Source organism: Myxocyprinus asiaticus, chromosome 45 (assembly GCF_019703515.2).
Source record: "Myxocyprinus asiaticus isolate MX2 ecotype Aquarium Trade chromosome 45, UBuf_Myxa_2, whole genome shotgun sequence".
Lineage (NCBI taxonomy): Eukaryota > Metazoa > Chordata > Actinopteri > Cypriniformes > Catostomidae > Myxocyprinus > Myxocyprinus asiaticus.
Genome location: NC_059388.1, coordinates 30386878 through 30400606, shown reverse-complemented (window position 1 = coordinate 30400606; position 13729 = coordinate 30386878). Strand labels below are relative to the sequence as shown.

Below are 13729 nucleotides of genomic sequence, written 5' to 3'. Positions count from 1 at the left end.
CAGGGAAGGTCAAGTGTTTGGTATCATTGTAAAGAAAACTTTTCTATTTTTTTTTTTTATGATATAGATTATGATACATTCTGAGACTCTCAGCCTAAGAAACTGCTGAAAAAAAAAAAAAAAAAAATCACAAAAAACAATTAAGCCAAAAATTTACTTTTCTATTATTTGACATTATATATCTCTGGGTGTAAATAAGGTGGCTCTGAAGAACTGCTTTTGTTTTGTTCCCAATTATGTCAACTGTATCTGTGAAAAATTTTGTGTTGACATGACAAAGCAATCAAAAGTTACAGCATTACAAAAATTATTTATCATAGTGTCCAAAAACATCTCAATGTATCCAAAAGCCTCTCCAAACAAATAAAACATAATAATTGTACATAAGAACTAATTATACATGCAAACACAACTATGACTAAAGGTTTGTATAGCATGCAGACATGATTTTAGTAATGAGATTTCACAGAATGAGTTTCATTCTGTGTCATTTGAGTCATCATTGAGTTTGTGTCATGTATTTGGCGCCATCTCCTGGTGGCCATATGTAACATTGTGCTTCATGTGGATTATCTAATGATCTACACATCCGATGACCTTATGTAGGGGGGTCGTTTGAAAGATAATCACCTCTTCTAAGTAATGATATGTGATATTTTATGATCTGTTAAATTTTTGTTAATTTATAAGTGAAAATGTGGCATATAAGCAACACCAACATAATTGTCAAAGACATTTATTTAGCTGTTACTCGCTATATTTTTGTCTGTGAGTAAAACAAATACTCTACAGTTGTATTCTACACTTCTAGAGCTTTCCAACAACATATGACACATGGCTATTTGATCAGTTTGAGGTTTTTACTGATTGCAATAATATGTACAGTGCAAATGTTTTTAATAAATTATCAAAACGGAACACTTTTGATTTGTCTGCAAATTTCAAAGCACTTGTTCAGTTTTGGTCATAATGTCTACATGCATTGTAAAGAAGAGCTTCTAAGATTTCAAACAATACCTATTTTGTGTTGTTATTAACAAACTGGCCTTTTTTTTTTTTCATCCGAGCTTAAAGGGTTTACAGCTCAAATAATACACAGTTTAAACAGAAGAATCAATGTAAATACTTTTATAAAATTGTAAGCTTAATTTTTCTGCCTTTTAAACCATTTTAATCAAAAGATATGAACTTTCTCTTTTTGTTATATGAAGGTCACTAAATAAACTGACTTGGAAACTTTTCACCAGGCCTTCATCATTTATTTATGGCACTTTTCAAAGGCGTTTTATGTATAGATTTTACTGTTTTCACCTTGTCCCAGACCCAGACTTTCAATATTAAACTATGAAAATCCAATTAGAAAAATACTAATTATTATATGTATACAACTATGATCATCTAAACAAAGAGCTAAATAAACATAACCCATTTTAATATTTGTATGGAATTGATTTATATCAATTTTTCCAATATTTCGACTGTGCTACAGCTTTGGCGTCATTTCTAGCACACCAAACAATTTTGCCCCTTATAAAGTTTTGTCAAAAGTTAGTGTACTTGTTAACAAAGTGGACAAAAGTGTCAGTGAAGAGCATACTTGAGATTAAATATTAGAAAACAATCTAGGGAAATATAACTTGTGAGCAGAATATTTTTATAGAGCATAATTTCCAAACAAGCAGTAATTTTGCTAAATTATGCAAAAAGTGTGAAAATATCATTTAATTGCGTGTATTTAGGATACAAAATGTTAGCTATGAAATTAGCCTTAGCCAGACAAACGAGACAGACATTTTACCTATTTAAATTTTTTTAAAGTTGTCATTTCCTGCACAGAATTCTATTAAACAAAATATAGAATTTGAGATGTGCTGGGAATGACACTGTGGTGGGAATTTCCATGACATTCAGAATTTGTTTTTTTTACAAAAATGACATAAGCCTCCTGTGATGCATGTACATACACTGTTGAACACTGAAGTAGACAAATTAAATAAACTAGTGAGAGTGTGAAAATGTTTTTAACCAGACTTAACTTGAAGAAACACCCTTATACAAATTCTGATCTTTTCTAGTTTTATTGGTATTTAGTGTAAATGTATTTGTTTAAATGGCATTTAAAAGGTCGTCACCCTAATTGAGATCCCTGTTGTTTTTGTGCCAGATGAATAGCGCCGACTGCAAAACACATACCAAAATACAGTACATTTAAAAAGATATTGTTGCGGCCAATAGCTTCAATGTAGTTAGCAATAGCACCTGACCGATATATCGGTCAGCCGATATTAGCCTTTCACAGATATATCGGTCGGGCTCTAGTTAGCAAATTTTGAAAGTTACTTGTAGTGTATGTAACTACTTTTTCAAAAGTGTATCTACTTTAAATTATGAGTAACTTGTACCCTCATATAAGCTACCATTTCAAAGTAGCTTTCCCAACACTGGAAACGACACCTTCTGTTTTGAATGATTGCTTGTTTAACATGGCACCCTGCATTCTGTTTAATTCCTCAACCAGATGGAATGAATGCATCCGAGCAAACACATTTCTCCCTCTCTCGCTCATTTTACACCTTCAACGGTTTTGCAGTCCATCAGAGTGAGAAAGACAGACCTGCAATTACCATGTTGCACTAAAATGACATGCTACACTTTAAGGAAGATGTTAATTTTGGACTGAAACACTGGTCAACACATGCGTTGGTGCATTGGTGATTGTATGGGTTTGCCCTTGTTAATGTGTATGTGCATGCATAAATACAACTTCATTTTTGGCTGATATCACCAACACAGCCATTAACAGTCTTAAGTTAAGACTTATGAATTATTTATAAAGATTATCATTAAATGTTACGAAATGCAGTGGCAAGAATAAGCATGTGAACCCTTTGGAATTAGCTGGTTTCTGCATTAATTTGTCATAAAATGTAATCTAATCTTCATCAAAATCACAAGTATAAACAAACACAATGTGCTTAAGCTAACAAAACACATTGGGATTGAACACATCCCATTAAACATTCACAGTGCTGTGGATTTAATAACTGTTCGATCCTTCTTTGGCAGCAACAACCGCAACCAAGTGTTTCCAGTAGCTGTGGATTAGACCTTCACAGCGTTCAGAAGGAATTTTGGGCCATTCTTCCTTACAGAACTGCAGCAGCTCAGACATATTCTTAGTATGTTGGTGTGAACAGCTCTCTTGAGGTCATTCCACAGCATCTCTATTGGGTTAAGGTCTGGGCTCTGACTGGGACACTCCATAAGGAGGATTTTCTTTTTTCAAAGCCATTCTGTAGTGGATTTACTTCATCATTATCCTGCTGCACTTTCTACTGAGCTAGCACACAGACACCCTGACATTATCCTGTTGGATATTTTTATAAAGTTGGGAATTAATTTTTCCCTCGATGATGGCAAGCGGTCCAGGCCCCGAAGCAGCAAAGCAGCCCCAAATCACGATGCTCCCTCCACTGTGCTTCACTGTTGGGATGATATTTTCATGTTGGTATATGGTGCCCTTTTTACACCATACGTAGTGCTGCATGTTCTTCCCAAACAATTCAACTTTAGTTTCATCAGTCCACAAAACATTTTCCCAGTAGCGTTGTGGAGTGTCAAGGTGGTCTTTGGCAAACTTCAGGCATGCAGCAATGTTTTTGTTGGAAAGCAGCAGCTTCCTTCATCATGTCCTGCCATAGACAACATGCCTGTTTAATGTTTTCCATATAGTAGACTCATGAACAGAGATCTTAAACAGTATCAATCATTCCTTCAAATCTTTAGCTGTCACTCTAGGGTTCTTTTATACCTCATTGAGCATTCTGCGGTGTGTCCTTTGAGTCATCTTTGCTACACGGCTACTTCTAGGGAGAGTACCTATAGTACTAAATCATCTCCATTTACAGACTATTTATCTAACTGTGCAGATGAATATCTAAGCTCTTCAAGATAACTTTGTTACCCTTTTCAGCTTTATGCAAAGCAACAATTCTTGATCATAGGTCTCTTTTTTGTGAGGCATGGCCACGTCAGCAGATGCTTCTTTTGAATAGCAAACTCAAAATTATTGAGTGCTTTTTTATAAGTCAAAGTGGCTCTAACCCACACCTACAATCTCGTTTCATTAATTGGATGCAAGGTTTGCCAACTCCTGACTTTAATTAGCTTTTGTTGACATCAATAGTCTAGGGGTTCACATACTTTTTCCAACCTACACTATGTATGTTTGAATGATGTATTAAAATGTTCAAGAACAATACAATTATTTGTGTGTTATTAGTTAAAACAGATTGTGTTTGTTCATTATTGTAACGTAGATGAATATCAAACCAGATTTTAAGACAAATTTATATATAAATTTACATTTATGCATTTGGCAGACGCTTTTATCCAAAGCGACTTACAGTGCACTTATTACAGGGACAATCCTCCTGGAGCAACCTGGAGTTAAGTTCCTTGCTCAAGGACACAATGGTGATGGCTGTGGGGATCAAACCGACAACCTTCTGCTTACCAGTTCAGTGCTTTAGCCCACTACGCCACCACCATAAAATAAAACCACTACTGTGATTTTACCACAGTTAAGGGTGTTTTAGTGTGCAAGAGCACTGCTTAACTGTGGTAAAACACTGAAACACACTGGCACTCGTGGCTTATTGCTTTATGTGACCCTTCTGCTCACAAACATTATTGTATCGTACAACACTGATACCAACAACCCAGTGCCCACTGACTGAACATACTCTCAACCCAGCGAGATAATCAGCACCTTTAAGTGATCTAAAAAACATCTAAACTGACTGACAGCAAAGTTGACGCTGAAAGACATCGGCAGCCAACATCACCATTTGGCTCATCTGTGCCCACATAAAAACACACATATTCTGTATGACAGTGTTATTTCTCCCAGTGCATGTATCATCCACACACAAACTCAAACAATATGTCATCCACACACATCTACACTTTTAATTTTAAAATGTGCCAGAAGAAATGATCAGACCAACAAGGCACATGCTGGGTCTGAAAACAGGTTTGTGCTTGAGTGAATTCCTGAAATCTGTTGCTGCTCTGAATGAACACGGGCGGCCAATGAGCGATAAGGTCACCATGGAAACGGTCTCCGCGCTGCATCTTCAGATGTGCGCCAGTGTTAACTCTTAAGTAGCAACAGCACACTCGGCCTCAAAACAAACGCAACTACACACAGGCATACACATGTCTTCAACAGAAACAAAGCAAAGATCCCATCGCAAACATGCTCCGCTACATAAACAGATGGAAAAAAAAAGAAGCTGAAGGCGTCATGGGAGCACAATTAGACAAACTAGAAACTGTGAGGTGAATTCTGAGCAGTGGCACAACCAAGAAAATAAGAGATTATTCTATGAGTTCACATATATATTTATAAAATAGTTAAAAAAGGCATAAATTCTGATTTCTTAAAGTGTGAAAGAACTGTTTGAATGTGCTGCCTCTCTGTTGTTAAGGAAAATTTGGTTAAAAAAATAATAATAATTTGGGCGAAAATTTGGCCAATCCATTTTTATTGAGGCCCACCCAAAAGTAATTTCCAGGCTACGCCCTTGATTCTGAAAAACGTCTTCTGGCTGAAAATATTTATCCATAATAACAATGCAACACATAATGAAAACCTATTTATGGACTTTCCGTAATGCAGTGAGCATTTTTATGTGTCCTCAAGGTCAAGCTTCTCCTCGTTAAAAATAGAGAGCAGACAAAGCCTGAGATGCTATAGATTTCTAGATGTCTAGAGCAACATTTAATTATTGATTAGATCAACAGTCCTGACGAGCACCTTGTCTCCTCGTTCGGTCCATCTCTGCAGGTAAAAATCAATCAGATTCTCATCCAACACCTGAACAGTTAACCCATTTCTACTGTGTGCTCACTGACCAAAAGACCCCTGAAATAAAACTCACTGGACCAAACCAGTTTAACATCAAACATTTGAGTAAAGCCGATTAAATGTATATAGCCTTTACAGCCAATTAAGTCTTGTCCACCACTTAGTCAGTACATGTTTTGTTTTTTGTTTTTTTGTCTGGAAAATTGAGAGTGGGTAAAATTAGGTAAAATTAGCAGAACTAGATGAGGTTTAGACATGTGCTGAATTTCTTGAGAGCATAGAATTGGGGGCTTTATTATTAGCCTATTAATAATAATAACTGGGTCATTGATAAATAAGGTTGTCTGAGGTGATACAATTTTAAAATCTTTTAAAAATCTAGTTTAAAACAGATGTGTCACGTTTGTAGAAATGTAAACTTTGTGTCCATGCTGGTTTCACAATTTATTTATTTTTTTGCTAAAAAAAAAAAAAAAAAATTATAGAATTTTCTATAAAAAAAAAAATTTATTTACTGACTTAAAAAATGTCATGTGGGGTAACCATCAAGTAAAAGCTATTATAATACTTTCCTTGTGGGGCCTGGGTAGCTCAGCGAGTATTGACCCTGACTGTCACTCCTGGAGTTGCGAGTTCAAATCCAGGGTGTGCTGAGTGACTCCAGCCAGATCTCCTAAGCAACCAAATTGGCCTGGTTGCTAGGGAGGGTAGAGTCACATGGGGTAACCTCCTCGTGGTCGTGATTAGTGGTTCTCACTCTCAATGGGGCATGTGGTAAGTTGTGCATAGATCACAGAGAGTAGCATGAGTCTCCACATGCTGTGAGTCTCCGCGGTGTCATGCACAACGAGTCACGTGATAAGATGCACGGATTGACGGTCTCAGAAGCGGAGGCAACTGAGACTTGTCCTCCGCCACCCGGACTGAGGTGAGTAACCGCGCCACCACGAGGACCTAGTAAGTAGTGGGAATTGGGCATTCCAAAATTGGGGAGAATATTAAAAAAATGAAATACTTTCCTTGCACATTAATTACATGAGAGTGTACACAACTTCATCATTAATTTAAAAAAAGTTTTTTTTTATAATCAATAATATCAAGAAGTGTTTTCAGGGTTACTCCATTTGACCTGAACGAAATGTGCCTTTTCATAAAAATATAAAAAATACTGATATTCAATGAAATGACAAAATAATTATATTTTCTAAAACTTCTCTGTTTTATGCTTCTTTTTTTTTGTTGTTGTTGTTGTTTTGGTCACATGACAACAAACGGCATGTTGTTAACACCAGATGACTTTGTTTGATGGACAAAAGTGTTTCAAATATTAATCATATTTTAAAACTTAATTATTTCACTACTTATTTAAGAAATAATAATGAAAGGTTATTCTGCACTACTCATGCCAACATTTATTTTCCCAAGAATTTCAGCTTTTAATGAGACTGGGTTTTTTGTTACTGTCTCCGGATGGTTACACCACATGACATTTTTGACATTAAGCCACAAAAAACAAAATATATATAAAAATGACTTTGAACTCAGTAATTAAATACTTGTTCATCATAGAAGCATTTTATAATATATCTTTAAATAATTTAATAGATCTGAACAAAAAATAAACCCAGCTAATAGCGCTGATGAACTGAAATTAAAAATAAAAGCCACAAAGGTGCCAAACATAATCAGTTGCCATCTCAATGGCCTACATAATAAACAACATTGCTTAGAAACCAAAGTACCAAAGAAATTGTCTTTACATTTCATTTTTGCTCCTGTAGCACCACCAAGGTCGTGGGTTTGATACCCATTTGTAGTGATACAAATGTAAAGCTTGAATGCATTGTAAGTCCAAATGAATAAATGCAAATCTTTACCACAATGCAACTGAATCTCCCTGCAGCAATCTCAATTATTCATATTTACCAACACATCATTTAGTGAAGAATTTTTCCAACTAATTCAAACAAACTTTCATAATGTTTTTGAGTTGTGTGTTGGTGTGACATAAGTGTGGGAGGACTGTTATCCTTTCCTCGTCCTTAATCACACTTAATTTACAATTAGATTGTTTCAACGGAGGATAAAATGTCTTAATTAGAGATGTCAAATGTACTGGAGATGATATTAAATTATCAAACATCCTCTCGTGTCTCTATCCTGATATCATGTGTCACAGCTCACATTTACCTATGATACATTGTCTTAATTTAAGAGCTTTGAAGCATAGAGACAGATTTAGATGATTGGAACATGGCTATTCTGACCTGTCTCCAAAACATTTCTGGTTTTAAGAGTACACTGCCTGGCCAACAAAAAGTTGCATTCTCTAATATTTCGTTGGACCGCCTTTAGCTTTGATCACGGCACGCATTTGTCATGGCATTGTTTTGACAACCATATGCAATGTCACATTTATTTCCATCCAGAGTTGCATTAATTTTTGGCCGAGATCTTGTATTGATGACGGGAGAGTCGAACCTCTCCGTAAAGTCTTCACCAGCACATCCCAAAGACTTTCAATGGAGTTAAGGTCAGGACTCTGTGGTGGCCAATTCATGTGTGAAAATGATTCCTCATGCTCCCTGAACCACTATTTCACAATTTGAGCCCGATGAATCTTGCCATTGTCGTCCTGGAATATGCCCGTGCCGTCAGGGAAGAAAAACAATCCATTGATGAGATAACCTGGTCATTCAGTACATTCAGCTGACTTCATTTTATTGGCGCATAACGTTGCTGAGATAGACCTGACCAATTGAAGCAACCCCAGATCATAACACTGCCTCCAGAGGCTTGTACAGTGGACACTATGCATGACGGGTGCATCATGCGCTTCCCTTCTTACCCTGATACGCCCATCGCTTTGGAATAGGGTCAATCTGGACTCAACAGTCCACATGACCATTTTCCATTGCTCCACAGTCCAATCTTTATGCTCTCTAGCAAATTGAATTAGTTTTTTCCGATTAGCCTCACTAATAAGTGGCTTTCTTGTGGCCACACAGCTGTTTAGTCCCAATCCTGTAAGTTCTCATCGCATTGTGCGTGTGGAAATGCTCTTACTTTGACTATTAAACATAGCCGTGAGTACTACTGTCGATTTTTTACGATGTGACTTCTCAAAGCGTTTTAGTGATCGCCGATCACGATCATTCAGTATTTTTTTCCCCACCACATTTCTTCCATGATGCTGATGGTTCACCACTATCCTTCCAGGTTTTTAATAATGCGTTGGACAGTTCTTAACCCAATTCTAGTGATTTCAGCAATCTCCTTAGTTGTTTTCTTTGCTTGATGCAGGCCAATAATTTGCCCCTTCTGAAACACAGAAACATCTTTTCCACAAACACGTGATATGTCTTCCGACATGGTTGTTTTAGAAATGAGAAGCTGCACACTGCATCTGTTAGGGTTAAAAAAACTGTTGCCAGCTGAAACATATTAATCACTGCAATAATGATCCAATCAAAGGCTCTTAAGTATCTGCCTATTTAAATCCAAACGTCAACTTTTGTTTGTTTGTTTGTTGTTTTTTTGGGGGCCAGGCAGTGTAGCTACCAACATACCTATGTATGTACAACCGCCTAAATAATAGGTTTTAAAACTTTGTGCATGCCTAATTTATCTTACATATTTTTAACTCTCTATCCTGATCATATATCTGACACCGCTTTCCAATATTTCGCACTTTGATTTAGTCTTAGATGATCAGTATATGCTCTTATCATCTCGTCTCCAAAACATCTCTGATCATTACGCGCGTGTTTAGATGTTTGCACGAGCACTTCAACACAAAACAGACTCATCTTCATGCATGCATGAGGTTTGATGTTCTTGTTATGTTTTTTCAGCACTGAAAACTTCGAGTAAACTCGTCAAGGAGATGCGCGTAACCGTTTGGCCACTCCGCGCGCTGCGCTCTTACCCGCGCGGCTCTGGATGAGTACGGGTCCTCGAACAGGTTCCAGATCACCGGCTGCCACTTTCTCCACCTGCTGACGGTCCCGTCGGCGTACACTACGTCCTCGATGCCCAGCCGCTTCCCGATCTCGTCCTCGTCGTCGTTGTCCACGTTCATCTCGAACACGTCCAGCGCCTCCTCGGCATCCCGGTGCTGTCGGTAGGTCATCCAGCAGCACGGCTCCACGTCCGTCTCATCGATGCCCCAGAAGGACAGCTCCTCCTCGAACAGCGGACCGCACACGTCCGCCGGGCAGTGCAGCTTTCCGGTGCGGTAGTAGTTGAGCACGTAGGCGAAGACGCCCGGGTGCCGGTCGAAGAAGTACTCGTTGTTGCGCGCGTTGTACTCAATGAAGCCCGGGACTTGTTGCAGCTGCTCCAGAACCGACTCGAGGTGCGGCGACTTGGAGGCGAGAAGGGCCAGACGCGTGCCCGGCAGGGTCTTCAGTGTGGTCCGGTAGGTTTCGTGCCTCGTGCCCCCGACGTTGAGGATTATCCTCTCGTGCTCGTCGAACTTGCCCATCGCTCAGGGTGAGACATGACGCGCGGGGAGTAATGGTACCCGAGTGTGCTCTGGCGATGCTGCTGGAGGACTCCAAGAGTTCCACGAGAGCCTCATTGAACCGAAAGCTTCACTTTATTCCCGCCGTGTGAGAGAGATTCGCCTCAGACGCGCGACTCTGAGAGGCTCATCCATCATCATCATCATCATCATCACCTGCAGCTCGAGCCATCAGAGAGCAACAAGCCCCCCCCCTCTCTCTCTCCCCTCTCTCTCTCTCTCTCTCTCTCTCTCTCTCTCTCTCTCTCTCTAAAGGACACACCCTTTCTCTTCAATTAAATTCGGCAAACGCATATAAATATGATGTCATATGATTGTTGTGCTGTGACGTAATTCATGTGTCTCAACAGGTCATGTTCAATTGAGCATCTGAATCTGAAAATACATTTTATACATCGAGTTCATCTCAGCACATTTATGTTAACGACAGATTTACTCTATTTATTGATAAGTAATAATAATAATATAAAAGGAATTGCATTTTATTTTTTTTAATTATTAAAAATAATTAAATATTTGTATTTACTATTTTAGTTATTACCTATGCATTTTGATAAGTAGCCTAATAATAATAATAATAACAATTAGGAGTGGGCAAAAATATTGATTTTCCCATGCATCGCATTCTTCGTTTGAACGATCTCGATATCGATTCTTAAATCCCATGTTCGATCTTTTACTCAGTGCGCATCCCTGCACTACAATGAGAGGAAATCGCTCGCATTATCAACCAAATTTCGTGCTATGCGACTAAAATGTATATTGGCAACTGGCTGGTAAATGTTTACATTTCACTCACCAGTAATTGTATAGTATAGTGGTGGAGTATTCTGCGTGTTGAGAGTAAAAGTTGTTCCGTGTAATGTGTGTCCAAAGACGAGATCCACACGACCCATTTGACATTTAAAAATGCCTCTTTTAATACCCTTTCTGTTCTCTAGTCAGTTGTTGATCAAAAAAAAAAAAAGAAAAAAAAAAAAAAGAAACATTTAATTCTAATCACGAGTAGGACAGATGAGATAAAGCCGCACATGCGCTCATTTACAGACGTTGTTTACAGAACTGCCATATTTCTTAAAGAGACAGTACTGATTTTTAACATGTATTCAACAAATCAATGTAAATACCTGTAAAGAGTCAAAATTATGTTATTAAACAATAAACATGAAACAAAATAATATATGCAATCAATTATCGTATTTATTGATTGAATACATAGATTTGTTTATTTTTAAAAGCTAAAATGTGACCAAAATGATGAAAAACTAATTAATATTTTCCTAATCTACCTAGTTTGAAGGTACCCTGTATAATTAACAGCATTAACTGGGAGATCATTTCTTTCATATGTAAGCAAAAGGTATCTTTAATCGTATCGGAATCGAATCAGGAAATCTGTATCAATGCCCAGCCCTAATAATAATAATAATAATAATAATAATAATAATAATAATAATAATAATATAAAAGTAATGCCATTTTATTTTTTAAATATTAGAAATAGTTTAATAATTGTATGTATTATTTTATGTATTACCTAAAAATTATTATTAATTATTATTAATAAAAATATTTAATTTTAGTATTAAAATACATAATATAGGCCCAATTTTAAACATTTTTGTCATGCAAATAATAATAATAATAATAATAATAATAATTTTTAAGAAGCTATTTCATCATCACTTATCTGTGTTAAGTATAAGGATAAGCAATAAGTCTTAGCATGATTTGCACATTATGGGCATAGTACTGAAATTAGACAAAAGACAAATAGATCAGTATACAGTAAGTGAGTAATATTGCAAAGTAGAAACATTTATTCAAGAAATTAAGTTAAAGTTTTCTAAAAATGCATATGATATTTACTTAACGGTGTAAAAACGGGTTTTGCGTTATCTAGGGCAGAGAGCCCATCACTGCCGGTCTGAATCTAATGGAGTGATTCATCATATCTGACTCACACAGGCTCATTACAGGGGTCTTCCTCACTAAAATGGAAACTAGCCTCTCAATTTATCACAAGCAGGTGATGTAGCCAGTGGTTACAGATCTGGGCTGGTAATTGAAAGGTTGTATGTTAAAACCTCAGAAATTATTCATGTTAGCACTACCCTTGTACCCTTGATTAACTAAACTTAACCACAACTTCATTCACAGGGAAATTGTAACTATAATTGGTATACTTTGTCACGCTGTCTGCTAAATGACAATTAGTAAACAGGAGTTGTAGTACTTTCAATTCAGACATTTTATTGTAATTAAGAATTAAACAAATGATCACACAGGAAATCAATATGCTCCAGTACCATGACATCAACACTATTGGCACTATTGCCAAATTACTGACGAGCACCATTTCCCATCACGTTCAAATAATCAATGGTGAGTGCATTTCAGAGGTTGCATTTTCCTCTAAAAATACATTTTTACTCCACTGACGGTTAAGTTTAGGGTTTGGGTTAGGTCATGGTTAATAAAATATGCATTCTAAAGGGATAGATCACCCAAAAATGACAATCCTCTCATCATTTACCCTTATGCCATCCCAGATGTAATGACTTTTTTTCTTCTGCAGAACACAAATGAAGATTTTAAGAAGAATATCTCAGATCTGTAGGTCCACACAATGCAAATTAATGGTGGCTAGAGCTCTGAAGGTCTAAAAAGCATAAAAAGGCGGCATAAAAGTAATCTATACAACTCCAGTGGTTTAATCCTTGTCTTCAGAAGCTCTATGATAGGTGTGGCTGAGAAACAGATCAATATTTAAGTCCTTTTTTACAATTAATTCTCCTCCCTGCCCTGTAGGTGGCGATATGCACAAAGAATGCAAATCGGAAAAAATGAAAGAAGAAGAATGTGAAAGTGAAAGTGGAGATTTATAGTAAAAAAAGGACTAAAATATTGATGTTTCTCACCCACACCTATCACATCACTTCTGAAGACATGGATTAAACCACTGGAGTCATATGGATTACTTTTATGCTGCCTTTATGTGCTTTTTGGAGCTTCAAAGTTTTGGCCACCATTCACTTGCATTGTGTGGACCTACAGAACTGAAATATTATTCTAAAAATCTTCGTTTGTGTTCAGCAGAAGAAAGATAGTCATACACATCTGGGAGTAAATTTTGAGAGAATTGTCATTTTTGGGTGAACTATACCTTTAAATGTATTACATCATTTACAACTGCAAAAGAAAATCGCTTTTGGCGCCACCCATTGGACATTTTAGACTCACACGTGCCTATACATTCAACAACACTTCCAGCTTTGGTCACTAGGGGCAGTGCTTCCAATTTCGGTATACACAGACCGATCTCAACAACA

General features: G+C 37.0%; 1 protein-coding gene across 2 annotated transcripts in view; it reads right to left on the bottom strand.

Annotated features, from left to right (window-relative positions):
• The window catches only part of LOC127435449 (potassium voltage-gated channel subfamily C member 2-like), a 77450-nt gene extending 66933 nt beyond the window's left edge, over positions 1 to 10517 (bottom strand). For both annotated transcript variants that reach the window (XM_051688958.1, XM_051688959.1), the window contains exon 1: positions 9801 to 10517. In XM_051688958.1, the coding sequence (XP_051544918.1) occupies positions 9801 to 10358 (558 nt within the window). In that variant the 5' untranslated portion in view covers positions 10359 to 10517. The remainder of the gene's footprint in view (positions 1 to 9800) is intronic.
• Between the last annotated feature and the right edge of the window lie 3212 nt (positions 10518 to 13729).